Raw genomic sequence first — 18,430 nt, 5'->3', positions numbered from 1 at the left:
AAATTTGGCATCATCTGTTTATCAACAAGACAGACTTATTGGTATAGTGTACTAGACAAACAATAATTTGCATACCTATATGATAGATAACGGGTTTCATAATCAAAATCGTATTGAAAACAATGTGGAAGTTGAATTACAAAATTAAATTTTACCGGACGGAAAAATAAATATATATCATATGTTATGGAAACATCTTATTTGCCCTTTAATGCACTTTGAATAGTTCATTTACTATAACATGTAAAACAAAGCATATTGAATAGGACTCAATACGATTTCACAAAAATTACTTTACGTTATCAGATATGACAATTTATTTTGGGATTTTTTTATTTGTCCCGGTAGTATACCAAGCAGGGTTTCCGCTGGCGGTCGCCATTTTCGCAATTTGCGAAAAAATAATGATTGTGGCGATAAAAATTCGTCATTTGGCGAAAGAATTTGGCGAAAGAAATATGTATAACGATTTATTTTCAGCCATCGTGTTTATTTACTTTTTTCGGGTTTCTCTGATTTTACCGATCAGACAATACTCGGAATTCACCTTGAACTCGTTAAGATTTTGACAGAAAATCAATTATCAGCTGATTGCATTTATAGCTATAGACATCAAAGGACTAATCAATAAAGGTGTTGATTTTATGATATGACAAAATGATATGGTTAAATGGCTTCTGTCAAATGTCACAAAAGAGATTTATTAACCACTTCGCGACGCACATGTTTGAAACAAAATTTTTACGCTTCCTCTCCTTCTTTTAATGATAGTCCAGAAAAGAAAACTGTTGTTATGACGAAAAATGTTCAAAAGCAAGAAAGGTCTCTGATTTAAAACTTTATCATTTAAATGTCATATAGATAATTGATTTGAGTGGGTACTTTAAGTCCTTTCAGGGACCCACGTGTTTCAAGCATATAGTTTTACTTATTTACCATGTTTACGATGGTTTAGAAAAGAAAACTGTCGTTATGAAGAAATCTATTCAAAAGGTTGGCATGAGAGTAACCCTTCAATGTAATGACTACACCTTACACGATGGATCAATTTCAAATGATAAAATGTTTTGTTTTGTTGTAAAAACCACTTCTTATTTAGGGGGGGGGGGGGGGGTGGGGGGCTAGGAAAAAAAGGAAATTTTAAAAGAAAAATATATCTGTGTTACTTGGCGAAAAAAATAATAAAGTGGCGAAAATTATATTGTTTTGGCGAAAGAGGTGGCGAAAAAAGGAATTGACCCAGGGGAAACCCTGATACCAAGTATAAGATTTCTTGTGTTAGAATAAGTTCACATTATTTAGTTTTAAAACAAATTGTTTACAAGTTTTTACTTATTGTAAAGTTTTTGGTCAACTGCAGTATTGGTCTTGATATACATACACTTCGGCTGCACTTAATTATTGAACTGTTATTTCATAGGTTTTCCCTGTGTCGATTACGCTTCTGGTGGAATGATAGTTCCCGAGGCTGTTTTTCTAAATACTTTGTTTGTCAAGGGAAATCAACAGTGTTAAAACAAGAACAACACCAGAAAATCTTATATCAGGTAAATACAATGCATAATATCTGTACCTGTAGCCCATCATCCTGCATGCTACGTTAGCATCTTGTATACCAAATTCATCATCACAAACAGTTCCCCATATTCCATTATAGTTAATTTCAAGTCGACCAGAGCTCGAACCTCCCGCTATCCGAACTACTACAATTATAATCATATTCTATAAAATATAAAATGATCATTATCGTCCTACTAGGTAAATGTAACTTTTTGGAATTTTGGATCCTCAATCCTCTTCAACTTTTCACTTGTTTGGCTTTATAACTATTTTGATATGAGCGTCACTGATGAGTCTTATGTAGACGAAACGCGCGTCTGGCGTACTAAATTATAATCCTGGTACTTTTGATAACTATTAATTAAGCCACTTTATGTTCACCATGTTACAATTGTTTTTACAGTTGTTAATATGAAGTATGTATAATGAATGAACGATATATTTGAAACTCTGAAAATTCTTTGATACCAATATACGCATTCATTACACTTATTTCGTACACTATGAACATCTCTGAATTAACAAAAAACTCGACGCGTTTTTGACATTTCGAAAAGACATCGCGACCTACGTGTGCATTTAATATTCTAATTATTGAAGGGTAGATTAAAATGGGACACGTGTTGCATGCAAATTAGGGTATCAAAACCCTGGAGTTTTCATTATTCGAATACATATTTCGATGCATGTTCACAAAGAAATACGTCCCACCCGATTCTGAATAAACAGTCTTCACATAACTATTTTATTTCATTCTTATATTACGTTTTCTTTAAATTTTGTAAGTGTTTAGTACAAATGTTAAATTTTGAAAGAGGTATGTCTTTTAATGCGACCCCTGCGTTATTGTCATGGTGACCGATATATATTTCTAGTTTGCTGATTCATGGGTTTTATTAACTTACCAGATTTTATTCATCTTGGACTTACCAACAATGTAAAGTGAGATATTGTTATACCTTTCCTTTATATATATTCATCATTTTATTGAATTCTTGTAAACATAAAAAAATCAGAAATGCGTTTTCTAACATCATTTACCTTTTATTCACAAATCTGTTTGATCGATGATAAATGGAATTTTATCACAAGTGATAATAAAATTTCATTTTCTACAATTTAATTTGTTTAATATTTAGCTAATACACTGTGTCTAAACCACACCGGCAAAATTTGCTCGGACTCGATGGTATCTAACATCCGGCACAATGACGGAACACCAATAGACAAAAGAAAGGTAGGTTTCTCCTTATTTTTTTATTTTTTTTATGATATCGAAGAATATATATACATATACAACTATTTTCTATTGTGAGATGCAATATTTTCTACAACCGTTCTATATTAACGGAGAAATAAGTCAAAATGCATGTCAAAATGACGAATTGAGTGAACCTTGCCTCGAAATTGTTTAATTTTTCTTTAAATTGTTCACATTGTACGGAAAGAAAGGTACGGGAAGATAGATATTGACACGGAGATTACAAATTTAGTTATTATGAGCATCTCAATAATTGTATTTCTGTGTATGGAACGAAAGAAAAGGGTCATGTCAAATTAAAATAAACCGGTTTCGTCAATGTTGTTACTACACAATCACCCGGTTTCGTCTATATATATCACCCGGTTTTTTTTGGTTTTTTTTTTAACAAACAATTTATGAAAAGAAACTTTGGCACGGATCTGAACATTGTCTTTCGAGAATTTAAATATATATTTATTGTAAAGTAAACTTGGCGTGTTAAAATCTATTTTAAACGGACACTTTTGGACATAGTTAATTATGATAATACACATTTTCCTAATGAAAGGCGTATCCCTTATTTCACTTAACTTCAAACTAATTTTAAATGAAATATAAATACTGAATAGCAAACACTGGTATCTAATTATTTTTTAACATGATTATATTTTCTTTGTTTATAATAGTAGTATGTAAAGATGAAAATTAAAAGGATGTGTTTTGATTGTGCCATAATTTTAATTTACTATACTATATTATATACACTTAGTTTACAATATTTACTATCAATTATTAATACATTTATGCATTCAATCATTGACGAACAGTCCCAAACCGACTATAGTCTATACTGTTCTGCACAAATTAATCATGCATGCAGTCCTGTCAGATTTTCTGGTACTATATATACTGTGTTACTTGCGCACTTAAGCGAGTTTTCACACTTAAGCATCCATAACATAGCAGTAAGATTTGTAACTTTCTCCCCGTTTCTGGTAGGCACATTTATTTTCATAGGCATGTTTTTCACATTATTTTTACAGTTCAAATTCATTTTTTGTACAGTTCAAATTCAATTGAAACTTCAAGATAACTTTCGAAAACAATATCTGACAGTTTTGTATTTTCAATGTGAATAAAAGTTGGTTTGCAAAACATGACCGTCATTTATATCTAGGTCTTATTAAGAAGAAGTGACGGTAACCACTTATCCCATAAACATTGACAATGAGACAACTTTCTTTTAGACACAAAAATTATGTTGAATTAATCAAGTTTAGGTCAGCGTATGCCTTAAACAATGAGAAAAACACACAAACTGCATGAAAGCAAGCTATAACAGGGCCCTAAATTATAAATGTAAAACAATTCAAACAAGAAAACTACCTGCCTATTTTATGTTCAAAACGCATATGGTATAAAGCAACCAAAGACAACCATGGAATTACAAGCGTGTGATTCGGGAATGGACTGAGTCAAAGTGTTGTCGCTGACACAAACAGTACAACAAAAGTACAAATAATGAAAAATGATGAAAAAACCTTAACTCGTCCGATGACAGAGCCTGTATAGTAAATGCACGATGTGTGCCAAAACTTGTATCATAGTTAAAATTATCCCTTAACGATTGTAGAAAAGATTACATACATAGAATGATTAGATTACTTATAAAGGTGTCCATCATTTTGTGTGAGAAAATCACATATCAATTGTGTGTTTCGATATTTAAGACCGTAAACTTTAATTTCAAGTTTAAAGATGTTCAACATATTTTCCCATAACTCATATAGAAATAGCATATTTAGAGAGCTTTAATCTCAATATGCTGTTAAAAAATTTCGGAATGCAAAGTAAATTGAAATATTTGTGTTCTATAAGAGTAGGAATTCAAGTGTTTGCTTATTATTTATTTAAATCTGAGACTCATATAAATAATAAGCCGTTGTCCGGTGAACGAACTTGTTTTCCAACGACCCACAAAACTCCTTTTGAACGCTGAAGTTAAATAATCAATTATAATGTAATGCGATTATGATTTTTTTTATTTGACCAAACCGGGTTATGCATTTTGAAATCTATGACGAAACCGGGTTGTATACATTGACGAAACCGGCCAGTTCCATTTTGACATGACCCATTTCTTTTGTTCCATACACAGAGATACAATTATGGAGATGCTCATGATAACTAAATTTGCAATCTCCGTGTCAATATCTATCTTCCCGTACCTTTCTTTCCGTACAATGTGAACAATTTAAAGAGAAATTAAACAATTTCGAGGCAAGGTTCACTCAATTCGTCATTTTGACATGCATTTTGACTTATTTCTCCGTTAATATAGAACGGTCGTAGAAAATGTTGCATCTCACAATAGAAAATAGTTGTATATGTATATATATTCTTCGATATCATAAAAAAAATAAAAAAATTAGGAGAAACCTACCTTTCTTTTGTCTATTGGTGTTCCGTCATTGTGCCGGATGTTAGATACCATCGAGTCCGAGCAAATTTTGCCGGTGTGGTTTAGACACAGTGTAATAATAGAATCATAAACATATTAGGGTTTATACTATGTTTGTGGTGTACTGTTGTGCTGTCGTAAATTCATGGGAGGTGTCGGTTTTCATTCTGTCGTTTACATGTTGTTATATACTATTGTATTATTTATTAAAGTATTTCTCTGTCCTGAGTGTTCTTACGTTTGTTTGTACTGTATTCCGGTCACGGTTTCTGACTATTGAACAGTGATATACTACTGTTGCCTTTATTTATTACCTGCTTCTCTGCAATCCACACCAACATCTGCCCCGTGATCACAGTTGAATGTACCCCACGGCAGGTGCACACAGTCAAATAAAGTGAATTCATTTCCAGTACATTGTAGATTATCAAGCCAAATTGTACCACTCCCGTCTCCAGCTGTAAAAGGCACTCCGTATGATCTGAAAACATTTATTTCTAGAGTAATATCTGATTATCATTTCACAGAAGGTTGAATCTTACAAACTGTCCAATCAGTTTGTTTTAATACAAATCAATTAATGTGTCAATGTGTGTATTGAAAAGTATTCGCCAAATGAAACCTTTTGTTTTAATTTTATTTTAGAGGTAAAAAAATAAATATATGTTGTATCTTACTTTTGAACACTTCCCCAAAAATATGCTCATTACAGAGCGTTTTATTATGTGTATTTTCTCATCGTTTAAAAAAGAAGTATCTACATGTAAGAAATAAGCATGGAAAATAAGTACCTCAAACCTAGAGCTGAACATGCTACTTTGGCTTCACTTGGACCAAAATTATTGCTACAAATAGTTCCCCATTGACCATTATAGTATATCTCTAACCTGCCTCTGTTAACGTTTGCACCAACCAATCGAACTAGAACAAAATTAAACTGTCTTCATAAGTGATTAATAGTTGAAACAAGGACTTTCCATAATTACACTATTTATGCAAAAAAACTTTATGCTATCAATTATGTTTACAATACAAAATCGACAGTGTATTATTCTAATATGATGTGAATAGCATCTTGAAGGCATTTACGTTGATTTCAAGGTTTTAATGAAAAAAGAGTTATCATGAAGGAGTTGATATCTTAAGTCTTGATGTTTTTATGTAATAAGATATATTGCTGCAGAATGATCACCCCTCCCCCAAACAATAAATCCAACAAGCCCCACCTTCCAAAAGAGTTTTCTTAATAAAATGATACTCTCCTCAATTTATGTATGTTTAAATCAATGCATCTAGTCTGAAAAAGATGTTTGTACCATATTTGTTTTAGTAAAAATCTGAAAGTTTTGAAAGTCTCGTAACATATCATTTTCAGTCATTCGAATCATTCAAGATACTGGCCGGCATAACCATTTTAGAAGTTAGACGTTTTGGCATTGATGAAGATGACACAATGAAATGTACTTTTATCAATTTAGAAATAAGGAGATGTGGTATGATTGCATTGGAGAAATATCTACCAAAATTCAAATGAAATGGATGTAAGCAATTATAAGCAACCGTACGGTCTTCAACAATGAAAAAAAAACGAAACCGTGTGGTCGGCTATAAAAGGACACGTAAACAAATATGGCGGTCTTAAACATGTTTGCGTGCGCTCAATCCTACCCTGACCTTGGACAAGTTTTCCTAAATCCACAAAAATTTGTTCCACGACAATAAATTAATCGACAGTAGTGACTATAATTATAATACATATTTGGAAAAAATGTAGATATTTAAACTTCAGACCTCCTCTACAATCAATTCCGACATCCTCTCCATGGACACAGTTGTGTTGTTCCCATCCGGAATGCATGCAGTCTAGTAAGGATAGTTCGTCTCCTTCACAGGCAACATTATCAAGCCATATAGGATCAGAATCTTTTCCATCTCCTGCAGTATAAGGCGGTCCGTATGAACTGTGAATGGACATACTTTTTTAACATTTATATTTTAAGATAAGGAAACACAATTCAGTAACAAGACTTTTCAAAATTAGAAAATTATACACATAGATAGCGGCTAAATTCAATTCTCCTGAGGAAGATCAAGAGGGAATGGGAGTTGTATAAAATTTTAGTATACGTTCAAATTCTTAGAAATTTGAGACATAAACATGTTGAGACTATGCCGCATAGCCTTTAATTTTGACCATCGAAAAATATAAAAATATAAAATATAATAGTCCATATGAACTTTCCATTCTAGGATATATTATACAATTATTGACTTTTGATGAGGTTGATACAATGATTTATCAACCCCAGAGATGTGATATTCACCAAGGCCAACGGCCGAGGTGAATATCACATCTGGGGTTGATAAATCATTGTATCAACTGATATCAAAAGTCAACAATTGCTTTATTATATGACTCTTTAGTTCTCAGTGTCATTTTCATATTTTTATATTGTGAAATATATCCTTGGTTAGATGGTATTTTGCCTAGACTGTTTTTATTTTATGCTTGGGTTTGATTTTTAGGCATATTTAATTCTGCATAATTAAAACTAGAAGAATATTGTATCATTTCAATTTTTAAAGAACAAAACATGAACAATATTGAATACAACAGAATAAAAAACTAGATACATGTACATGTACGCTAGAATCTGTTGATCGGCGAGTATTTTTAGAATCCTTTTCTATCAAAATCTTCTTAATTTCCTCATTATTTAACGATGGAAAGCGTTTTTCAGTAGCTACTTCTGCTGCTCCAGCCATACTTTGTTGCCGGAAACATGTAACTGTCGTCTGTTAGATCGAAACGATTTTATGTCGAGAGCGCTGATTGGTTGATATTTATTCGGTCGTCCAATTAAAAACCATTTTATTTATACATCCCTTAAATAGCTAACAAGAATTCCCCGTTTCTATATTTAGGTACACGGACGCTGTTCCAAATCTTATATTAACCTCTCGTGATTTTTGACGCGGTGAATATAATGTTTTATCAAAGAGGATTTCCTATGCTTTTAGCCAATGAGAAAACAGAAAATTTATAGTCATATAATAAATATTTTTAACGAAAGTTCATAGTAAAAGTGATATAGTTTTTATCATTAAAGAAGTTCCGATGGGAAATTGCATTATCTGTAATTACAGGAGTGCAACCTATATTTTGTGAAAAAGAGAACATATCGAATTTCACTAAACTTTGGAGATTTTAATGAAATTTACTCAAATTTAAAGTTATAGGAATATTTTATGAAGAATGAGTCAAACTTTGGCGTTAAACATAATAACGCACCATAAAATTAACGGTATACAGTATGCATAGTTGACATTAAGCCCGGAATGTAAAATACATTCTTTATATATGGATATATGTAATTTTCAATTGATAAGAAGAATTAATATTCATTTTTCACATTCATTGAAACTCATAAATCATTGCTTCTAGGTTTATTTTGGTCCTGAAAAAAAAACCATAAGTACACCGTAACACCTGACTATGCTTTCGTGTGACTGTAGTATAATACTAAAGACTCTGAAGAGCCTGTGTCGCTCGCCTTGGTCTATGTCCATATTTAACAAAGGACGCTCTCAAATAATGTAGACGAGAAAAAAATTCAAAACAAAAAGCTGTTTTGTTGATTTTGTATTGCTGATGATTTAATAAGCAAATTTAGTTTTTCTCTATCTTCTTTAGTTTTTGCACAAAACACTAACAAGGATAAAACAAGAATGGGTCCAAAGTACACGGATGTCCCATCCGCACTATCATTTTCTGTGTTCAAAGTAAAATCACAAAAATACTGAACTCAGAGGAAAATCAATTTGGAAAGTCCATAATCACATGGCAAAATCAAAAAACAAAACGCATCAAAAACGAATGGACAAGAACTGTCATATTCCTGACTTGGTACAGGCATTTTCAAATGTAGAAAATGGTGGATTAAACCTGGTTCTATAGCGCTAACCCTCTCACTTTAATAACAGTCTCATCAAATTCCGTTACATTTACATGATGCGTTAAATAAACAGTCACAATCAATAAAATAGTCAAAATATGGGAACATCAGTCATCATCGTATAACAATTTAATAGGACACAACAACATCTACTATCTACGAACACATGGATTGATTTGAGTGTCTGACGTCAGAAAAATTATATACGTCACATAAATTTGTCGTTCAATGTGCATACAATAGTTATCAAAAGTACCTGGATTATAAACAATTTAAAATTTTACATAGGCAATGAGCGCAGACAGGGTTAAAAAATCAAAAGTATGTAAGAATAAATGGACCATAAAAATGGGGAAAAATTAATTTGGCATTAATATTAGAAAGATCATATCATGTGTACTAAGTTTCAAGTAGATAGAGTACAACTTCATCAAAAACTACCTCGACCAAATACTTTAACCTGAAGCGGGACAGACGGACGGAATAACAAACGGAAGAACGAACGGACGAACGGTCAAACGAACGGACGGACGCACAGACCAGAAACCATAATGAACATAAATAGTACATAAAAATCATTATTCAAAGGCACTAACTCCTATAAAGAACGACAGTCTACTTAACTATATGGGCAAAACTTGACTTGTCAGTAGAACTTAAAATGCTGATAATTTTTGTGATTTGATTTAAAATGTATCTTTATCTATTATAATTTTCTATCATATTTGGCAAAACGCAAACAAAAAATATCGTCTAACAAGGCAATAACTCCAATAAGCTGTCGTCTGACCATTTCCTCCATATTGTATTCTTTATAGATTTTGTTTTGCTGATCATTTTTACCTAGCTATGTTTCTATCTATCTATTATAATTTTATGACATAATGCAAAACCCAAAATATTGGTTGAAATCAGCATCAAATCAACCCTTATGTACAGTGATTGTCGTCTGGTTCATATTGTTTCTCGTTTCTCGTTTTTATAGATTAAACCGTTGGTTTACCTGTTTGAATGGTTTTACACAGTCTAGTAATTTTTTGGGGCCCTTTACAGCTTGCTGTTCGTTGCGAGCCAAAGCTCCGTGTTGAAGGCCGTACCTTGAAATAATGGTCTACTTTTAAAAATTGTTACTTGGATGGAGAGTTGTCTTATTGGCACTCATACCATATCTTCCTATAATTATAGATTGAGGATTTCGAATAAGTTCACCTATTTATAGAACTTGTCTTGCTGATAATTTAAAAGTTTCTCTGTATATATTAAGAATTTCAAGATACATTTGTGTAGAATGCAAAAAAAGTAGAAAAAAAGTAAAAATTGTCATTTTAGGGCAATAACTCCTATTAGAAATCAACTTACAGTTTTGACATGGACAGCCAATTGATATAGCTCAACATTCTGAACATTTTTGCTCCTGTCAGATTTTCTCCCTCCATAATGGTTTTCGAAGAACAAGACAAAACATGCAGTTTACACCCTCTGTTCTTTTAAAGCCATGCTGGCTATGTTGGTTGGCAGGCGGTGTCATGGGACATATTAGTTTAAGTAAATACCCAAATATGATTGTGGCCAAGTGTGATTCAGTTTGGCAAAGTAGTTTACAGTTTATCTCTACCTATAATATTATTCATGATGATAACAAAAGACTGCATAATGTACTTAAACGTAAACAAATTTAGGGACAGCAACCCAACAACGGGTTGTTTGATTCGGCTGAAAATTTCAGGGCAGATAGATTTAAACATGATTTCAAATTTGTTCGTAATGCATTATTTTCAGAGATTTAAGCCAAAAACTGCATTTTACCCCTGTTATATTTTTGCCATACCAGCCAGATCTGACCTGATGAATATTTTAGACCCAAGTCAGAATTGCTCTAATTTCTGTATTTTCAGAGATATAAGGTAAAAACTGGTTTTTGATATTTGGTGTTTTTACGCCCCTTTTATGCACCACATTCAGGCTATTTCGTGGCGGCCAGTGATGTGGTGTGAGTGCCAATGAGACAACCCTCCACGTCCAAATAACAATTTATAAAAGTAAACCATTATAGGTCAAGTTTGGTAAAATTTGGCGAATTCGTTTCAGAGGAGATGATTTAAAAATAAATAATTGACGACGGACGACGGACGCCAATTGATGAGAAAAGCTGACTTGCCCTCGGCCCGTTGGTGAACTAAAACAAGTTAGAGATACAAAATTATCTATATAAAACGGACAATAGTGTGTTTTATCCTACAAAATAACTAAATATTCCAAAAAACAGAGAAAATCTCTAACCCCAGGGTTATGAATTAAATAATCTAACATGTAAAGCTATGATTTTGCTAATGAAAAGGTATTTTTATGAAAAATAACAACCGTGCTTTGAAGTTATGCACAAAACAGATTTTAGCAGTCAGTTCTATAAACATATATTAATTTATATGTCAAACTGGTAACTTCATACATACAACTTCTGCAAATAGGGCTTTTGTCTAAGCACTTAAGTTCATATTTTAGCAAAATTATATGGAAAGAGGTGATATTATTGTGAATAGATTTCTCAACTGACAATCTGAAGTAGAAATCGTGATTTTTTTTATTATAGATAAATGGAAAATCAGTAAGCTGTTAACTTGAAACTGAAGCAACAAGTGTGCTACGATATTTCTCCACTCGAGACAGTTAAATTTCAATATTTAAAGCGCGAGTCTTGCCGAGCTTTTTTAACAATTAAAATTCAACTGTTGTAAGCAGGAAATTGTTTATGTCTTGATTTAAAAAAAAAATTATACTATGATTCTGATAAATAAGTTTTATTGTACGAAAACGTGTTTTTCAAGAGTTTTGTAAATACTGTTTGTATAGGTTGCACTTTGTAATTACAACTGTTTCACAAACCACGCGACTTTTGGGGGTGATATAATATTGATAGATACTTTGTTTTAATTATTTACTGGTTCCATTATATGATATCTATGTTTCATCTCAAAGAAACATAACTAAGGTAAGTAATTAGTTTAAATACACATGGATAGCGGCTAAACATTTTCTGAGATCAACCAGAATTGAAGGGAGGGATAGTACGAAATTTTAGAATAAACATATATTCTATGAAGTTCGAAGCATGGATTTGTTGAAAATATTTCTCGCATCCCTTTGTTTTGACCTTTGAAAACTATAGTATTGTATGTGAACTTTTCATTCTAGGATACGATTTTTTTACGAAACTTCACAGTACCTATTGCACTGTTTTTGCAATAAAAGGAATTCCTACGGGAAATTGAATTGGATATTCACAAAAAAGCAACCTTAATGAGCAGCTGTCTTTACTAAGCGTGCTTTTTGTAATCATATATATATATAACATATGATTGATGTTACATCGGTCATTTTATACAAAAGAAAGGAACTGCCCAATACCAAGACACCTTTTATGAGCAGGACATGATTTTGAAAACGTCAGATTTCAAATCATTGAGAAAAATCAAAATTGGGATACACAAGGAAGACAAAAAAGAGAGAGATTTTGGATGCACCAGTTACGAACTCTTGAACCTGATTGACTCAATGAGAGAGAGGAAAAAAGATTTAAAAACAAATCAAAAACATAATTATCTTGAAATCATACAAATTAATTTATAGAAATTCATACAATTAATCGAACATCTATAAATGTGTTAAACTTTTATTCCAAGTTCATGTAGTTGTAGCTACAAACATATTTTATGCAACATCAATCAATATGTTACACTTTACCTCAACTCTTGTATAGATTTAGCTACAAAAATATTTTTTGTCATGCATCCGATTTCACCTTGAGAGATGCACACGCCTGATGAAGCAAATTTTTAGCGAAATATTGCGTATTTCTATTTAACATCTAATAGAACTTTTTAATGTATTAATTAGTGAGTTTAAGTTATATTCTTAGATATTTATATAATTTTAATTCAGTAACTGTATCAGTTTATTTTCACAAACTGATCCACGCTTAAATAGATTGAATGTTGATTGTTGCTATTTTTAGACATTATATATATATATATATATATATATATATATATATATATATATATATATATATATATATATATAGATTGCCTAACAATGTAATTTTAACACAATATTTAAAACATTCTTATATTTACATACTAAATAGTGTGTTAAAATTACATTGTTAGGCAATCTATAATTTTATTTGTGTAATTGAATTAATCTCTGTACTGATTAATCCACACTCCCATAGATTTGCATGTCATGTGCTGCTATTTATAGGCACTTATATATATATCCAATTCTTCGTCAATTTATCCTTTCCTGCACAATTGTATAAACATATTTAATCAAACGTGTGGTTCGTTTGATCTCAGTTCTTCAGTGCTTTAAATCAAATTATGACGTCGAATGTTCTTGTTTTCCTCTGAATTTCCTATTGTGACGGCATGAAAAAGGCGACCATGCCTGATGACGTCACATTGAAAGAACACATTTGTTTGCAGATCAGTCGTTAGAAGATATAAGTTTGCCTGAGTATTGTTTGAAAATCATTGACATATAGATTCCACCACTAAATTTCGTGGAATAAGATAATTATCAACTCTCGACAGTTAAATTTTAAATATTTAAAACGCTCGGCGAGCCTTGCGTTTCAAATTTGAAAATCATCTGTCTCGAGTGGATAAATATCGTATCACACTCGATGCAGTGCAATGCAGTGGTAGAATCTATATGTATTTTTTCCTTTTCTAACGATTTGAATAAATATATTTTTTTCTAAGAAGCACCATTCTTACCTGAAACCTAAAGCCCTGCAGGCCACTTGTGAGTCCCGTGTTTCAAAATCGTCATCGCAAACTGTTCCCCATACTCCGTTGTGATAAATTTCTAATCGTCCCTTCTCAAATTCAGAACCTATCAGTCGAACTTTTCGCATGCAATTAAAAAAATTAGTTATTCACAATGTTTTATCCTGACTCCGTTAACATGGTTAAATGGGATAAAAATACATTTTAAAAGTTATTTTTATTTCCGAACAAACTGCTACCTATATAACTACACATACTTTGTGACAACGTTGAAACAATGCATATGAATACAGCGAATGTTTGATTAAACTCGTCATTTCATGTGTCATTCACATGTAATTTTAACTTGATATTTTTGTCTGTAATTGTATAGGGATAAATAAGAGTTGAACGTGTGCAACTTTAAGTATGTATCGTTTCCGTGTGTCATACGAAATGTGCTTCGCTGAACGCTTTTACTTCACAATACATTTACAAAAAGATGCCTTCGATTCTTAGATATTTGAACTTGTAATATGCACATATATATAACATGGGGAATGGAAACGGAGAATATGTTAAAGAGACAACAGCCCAACCTAAGAGTAGACAATAGTCTAAGGCCACAAATGGACTTTTAAAACATCGGAAAAATACTGCATTCAAAGACAGGTTTCAGCTGAAACTTGAACAATACGGTATACTAGTTCAGTAAAAATGGGAGCCATCCTGAACTCCAAACATTTAAAAGAACACAAATGAAATTAGGGAAAATATTCCAGACTAGCAAAGGCCAGAGGTTGCTGACTTTTTTAACAGGCAAAATACTACGACGGGGTATGGTTAAACATGTTTGTGAGATCACAGCCCTTCTCCTTTATCACAAGCAAATGTGGAGTAAACATATAGTTCTTAATATTAGGCCGTTTATTGTAAATGTTTATAGTATTAAATTGAATAGCAATTTGTTTAGTATAACTTTATTAGTTTAATGAAATCTAGCTGCTTATTAATTATCAACGAGAATGTGTCAAAAGTACACAAATGCCCCACCCGTACTATCATTTTCTATGTTCAGTGGACCGTAAAAATGGGATAAAAACTCTAATTTGGCATAAAAAGTAGAAATATAATAGGGAACATGTGTACTCAAATTGTTGGACTTCAACTTTATCAAAAACTACCTCGACCATAAACTTTAACCTAAAACGGGACAGACGGACGAATGGACACACGAACGGACGCACAGACCAGAAAACGTAATACCAATAAATGGGAAATAAAAAAAAGATGTGGTATGATTGCCAATGAGACAACTCTCGACAATATACTGCCAGTGTTTATCGTGTGCGTTAGGCAACTCGCGTGTTATATTTATAGGACTCTAAAGTGCGATGGGGACGCTAAAGTACGATGGTCACGCTAAAGTGCGATAGGCTACGCTAAAGTCCGATGCTTTCGTACGCTAAAGTGCGATGGTCCGCGAAAGTATAGACATACAAAACGTAGTTGGATTATGACGTTAACAGTCGTTTATACAAACCAAAAATGAACATGCCGGAAGAAGAAATAAACTCGCTACGACAAAAAGGGAAAGCTCCGAAAAACAACCCCTTTCTTTCGCATTTAAAATAAAGCTAGTACAAATATATTTTATTTATTCCGACAATGACCGAATTTTGTATTTGCAACTGACAATGGGATGTGTTTACATTAAAAGGCCGTGTAAACGGCAAGCTACATCAATTATCCAATACGCCCATAGTCCTGAACATGCATGAAATATTTGCCACTGGACGTTAAGCGACCAACAATCAATTCAATACGCCCAAATTGTTAAAAAATCATTTAAAGGAAATATAGTATTTTGTGACACCTAAATAAACTTTTTAGCAAATGTTACTAAGTCAGTCTTCTTAATTTAGAAACAGTCACATAAGACTACCGGTAAAGTAAAAGCCTATCGCATTGTATGTTTTATCATATCAAACTAGATTTTGCAAAATGACTTGTTTTTAAAATTAGTGCCCTTGAATCTTTCTCTTTTGTTCCATCGCACTTTAGCGTGCTATACCATCGCACTTTAGCAAACAAACAACCATCGTACTTTAGCGTGAGACACCATCGTACTTTAGCGTAGACCATCGCACTTTAGTGTGACCATCGCACTTTAGAGTACCATCGCACTTTAGAGTCCTACTTATTTACTTGCTGAATCATCATTGCTTTAGCCAAAATAGCAAGGTAGGTAAAAATATGACAAATATGAAATACTACAGAGGAAATTCAAATTATGCACATATAAATTAATGTAACACACAACATATTGACTAATAAATGGTGATCTTAACTTTAATGCCATCGTTACATAATTATTTAGTTTCTTTGTTGATCATTTTGAAGTAGCAGCTTGTTACAAAAAAAAAAGAAGCTTTCGTGTATTTAGCCATGCACAATAATATTTGGCAAAATATTGCATCTACGTGTTTTGTATATGACAACTCAACACACAATGACATTTATCTTTAATGCTGTTTATATAACAACGCCTACAAAAAGCACTGTCTATATCATATATTAACTAGTATATATCTTTAAAGTCTGACTTTTAAGACCGTGCAACAAAACCATACGTACAATTTATTTTTGAAATATATTATGCGGGCGTGTAATGTCTCATTTACTTATGATTGAACTTAAAGTTCCTTTAGATGATAAACCTGATACATGTGTATGTGACAATACTATGCAAATTGCTCAGTCAATTTTTTCATTTCGAATCAATATCTTTCAATAGTAAGTATATACATAGAATTAAGAATAAAAGATAAGATCACAAACACAATGACAAATTCTACAGTTTTCTAAAAGATTATTTTCCCTTTTTATCAATTATGTTAGAGTTGGGGTCTTTTTACCGTAATATTCTACTTTATACTGATTCAAATTGTACAATATATAAACAACAACCTTTACTGAAGTCTGCTGTATATGATGCATCGAATCCGATATCGGTTCCACTGCTGTCTGTATGGAAGTGAAGTAACATTTTATTCCCTGTTGACCGTAATCTATAGTTTGTATAATCACCAAATAATTGTCTTATCATTGGATGACCTTCAGTATCTCCATCAAAAACCTAGTGAAATTGAAAAAAAAGTGATATGAATGTTAGTTATTTCAAGTAAGCATGTTAACGAAGAAGAAAACAACTTGTATGTAAACAACTTACATTTTAGAAATATACCCATCAATATTCAAAAGCCAATCAGATATAAGTTTTTAAGTTTTTCAAATTTTGTTTACATATTTGCAATAAGGTTGTAATCCATATTGCCTTTGATGCAAAATGACAAAACAACCTCATTTTTTATTCGTGTCACTGACAATAAGACATTTTTATTTGCTTTACCCAAACATATTTTGTTGGTTCACAGTGTTTTTTAAAGAGATGTTTGTTTGTGCATTATATCTTTATGAGAGCAGTTCTAGCCTCTTTTTTTTTTTATTTCGTCCATAATCTCTGGGTAAAGTTTGGTACAGTATGTCAACTTTTAAAGGTTCATTACGTTAGAGTATCAACACAAGTAGCCTTTATGCCACCGGTGTACCAGTCCTCTAAGCTCTTCAACTTGGTACTTGTTTTGGCTTCGGACTTTTTTCATCTAGGCGTCGCTGGTTGGTCCTGTGAGGACGAAACGAATGTCTAGCGTATTAGAATTTTAAACCTAGTACCTTTTGTTAGCTATTATTCGTGTGTTTCTCATTTATTTGTATTGAAGTCCTGTCATGTAATGTTATCATTTTAATGTTATGTTTAACATTGCCATAAAAGCCGGTAGTCAGAAAATGGCCATAGTTATGGTATAGTTCGTTTCTGTGTGTGTAACATTTTAATGTTGTGTCGTAGTCCTCCTCTTATATTTGATGAGTGTCCTCAGTTTTAGTTTGTAACCTGGATTTGTTTTTTTTTCTCTCAATCGAACAGCGATATACTACTTTTTCCTGTATTATATAATTATCGGTATATTCTAAACAAAGAGAACAGAACTGCATACAGTATCATGTATTTTCACTTAAAAATATGTATAGTGCTAAATTGGTATCATCAATTAAATGTAGGTACTACAAATTAAATGATATGATTTCTGTATTGAATACGAGTTGTGTGGAAACCAAAAATATGGTACGTAGAAAAATTCCTGTATTGAATAAGGGTTTTGGGAATACCCAAAAACATTGTACGTTAACTACAATATTTACCATCAGATTGTCATAGCCGGTAGCATCAAAATGTACTTCTTTCAATACCATCGATATAGCATATCCGTTAGGCACTGTTATGTAGTAGTAGCAATCTACGTTGTTTGAATACACGTTTGGATAATTAGAAGAAGTAAATGATCCTCGCAGGTCTGAGAAGTAGCCTCCACACTCTAAA

The 18,430-nt window shown here is 32.2% G+C and overlaps 1 protein-coding gene across 1 annotated transcript in view; it reads right to left on the bottom strand.

Moving 5' to 3' along the window:
• The window catches only part of LOC139499511 (cubilin-like), a 36,929-nt gene that overhangs the window by 884 nt on the left and 17,615 nt on the right, over positions 1-18,430 (bottom strand). The window contains exons 18-24 of the mRNA XM_071288220.1: positions 18,253-18,425; positions 16,960-17,128; positions 13,999-14,128; positions 7,056-7,225; positions 6,056-6,185; positions 5,579-5,745; positions 1,574-1,703 (exon numbers count right to left, since the gene is read on the bottom strand). Of these exons, the coding sequence (XP_071144321.1) occupies positions 1,574-1,703; positions 5,579-5,745; positions 6,056-6,185; positions 7,056-7,225; positions 13,999-14,128; positions 16,960-17,128; positions 18,253-18,425 (1,069 nt within the window). The remainder of the gene's footprint in view (positions 1-1,573; positions 1,704-5,578; positions 5,746-6,055; positions 6,186-7,055; positions 7,226-13,998; positions 14,129-16,959; positions 17,129-18,252; positions 18,426-18,430) is intronic.

This window comes from Mytilus edulis, chromosome 12 (assembly GCF_963676685.1).
Source record: "Mytilus edulis chromosome 12, xbMytEdul2.2, whole genome shotgun sequence".
Taxonomy (NCBI): domain Eukaryota; kingdom Metazoa; phylum Mollusca; class Bivalvia; order Mytilida; family Mytilidae; genus Mytilus; species Mytilus edulis.
Note: the sequence above shows the minus strand (reverse complement) of the source record. Positions and strands in the feature narration are given on the sequence as shown.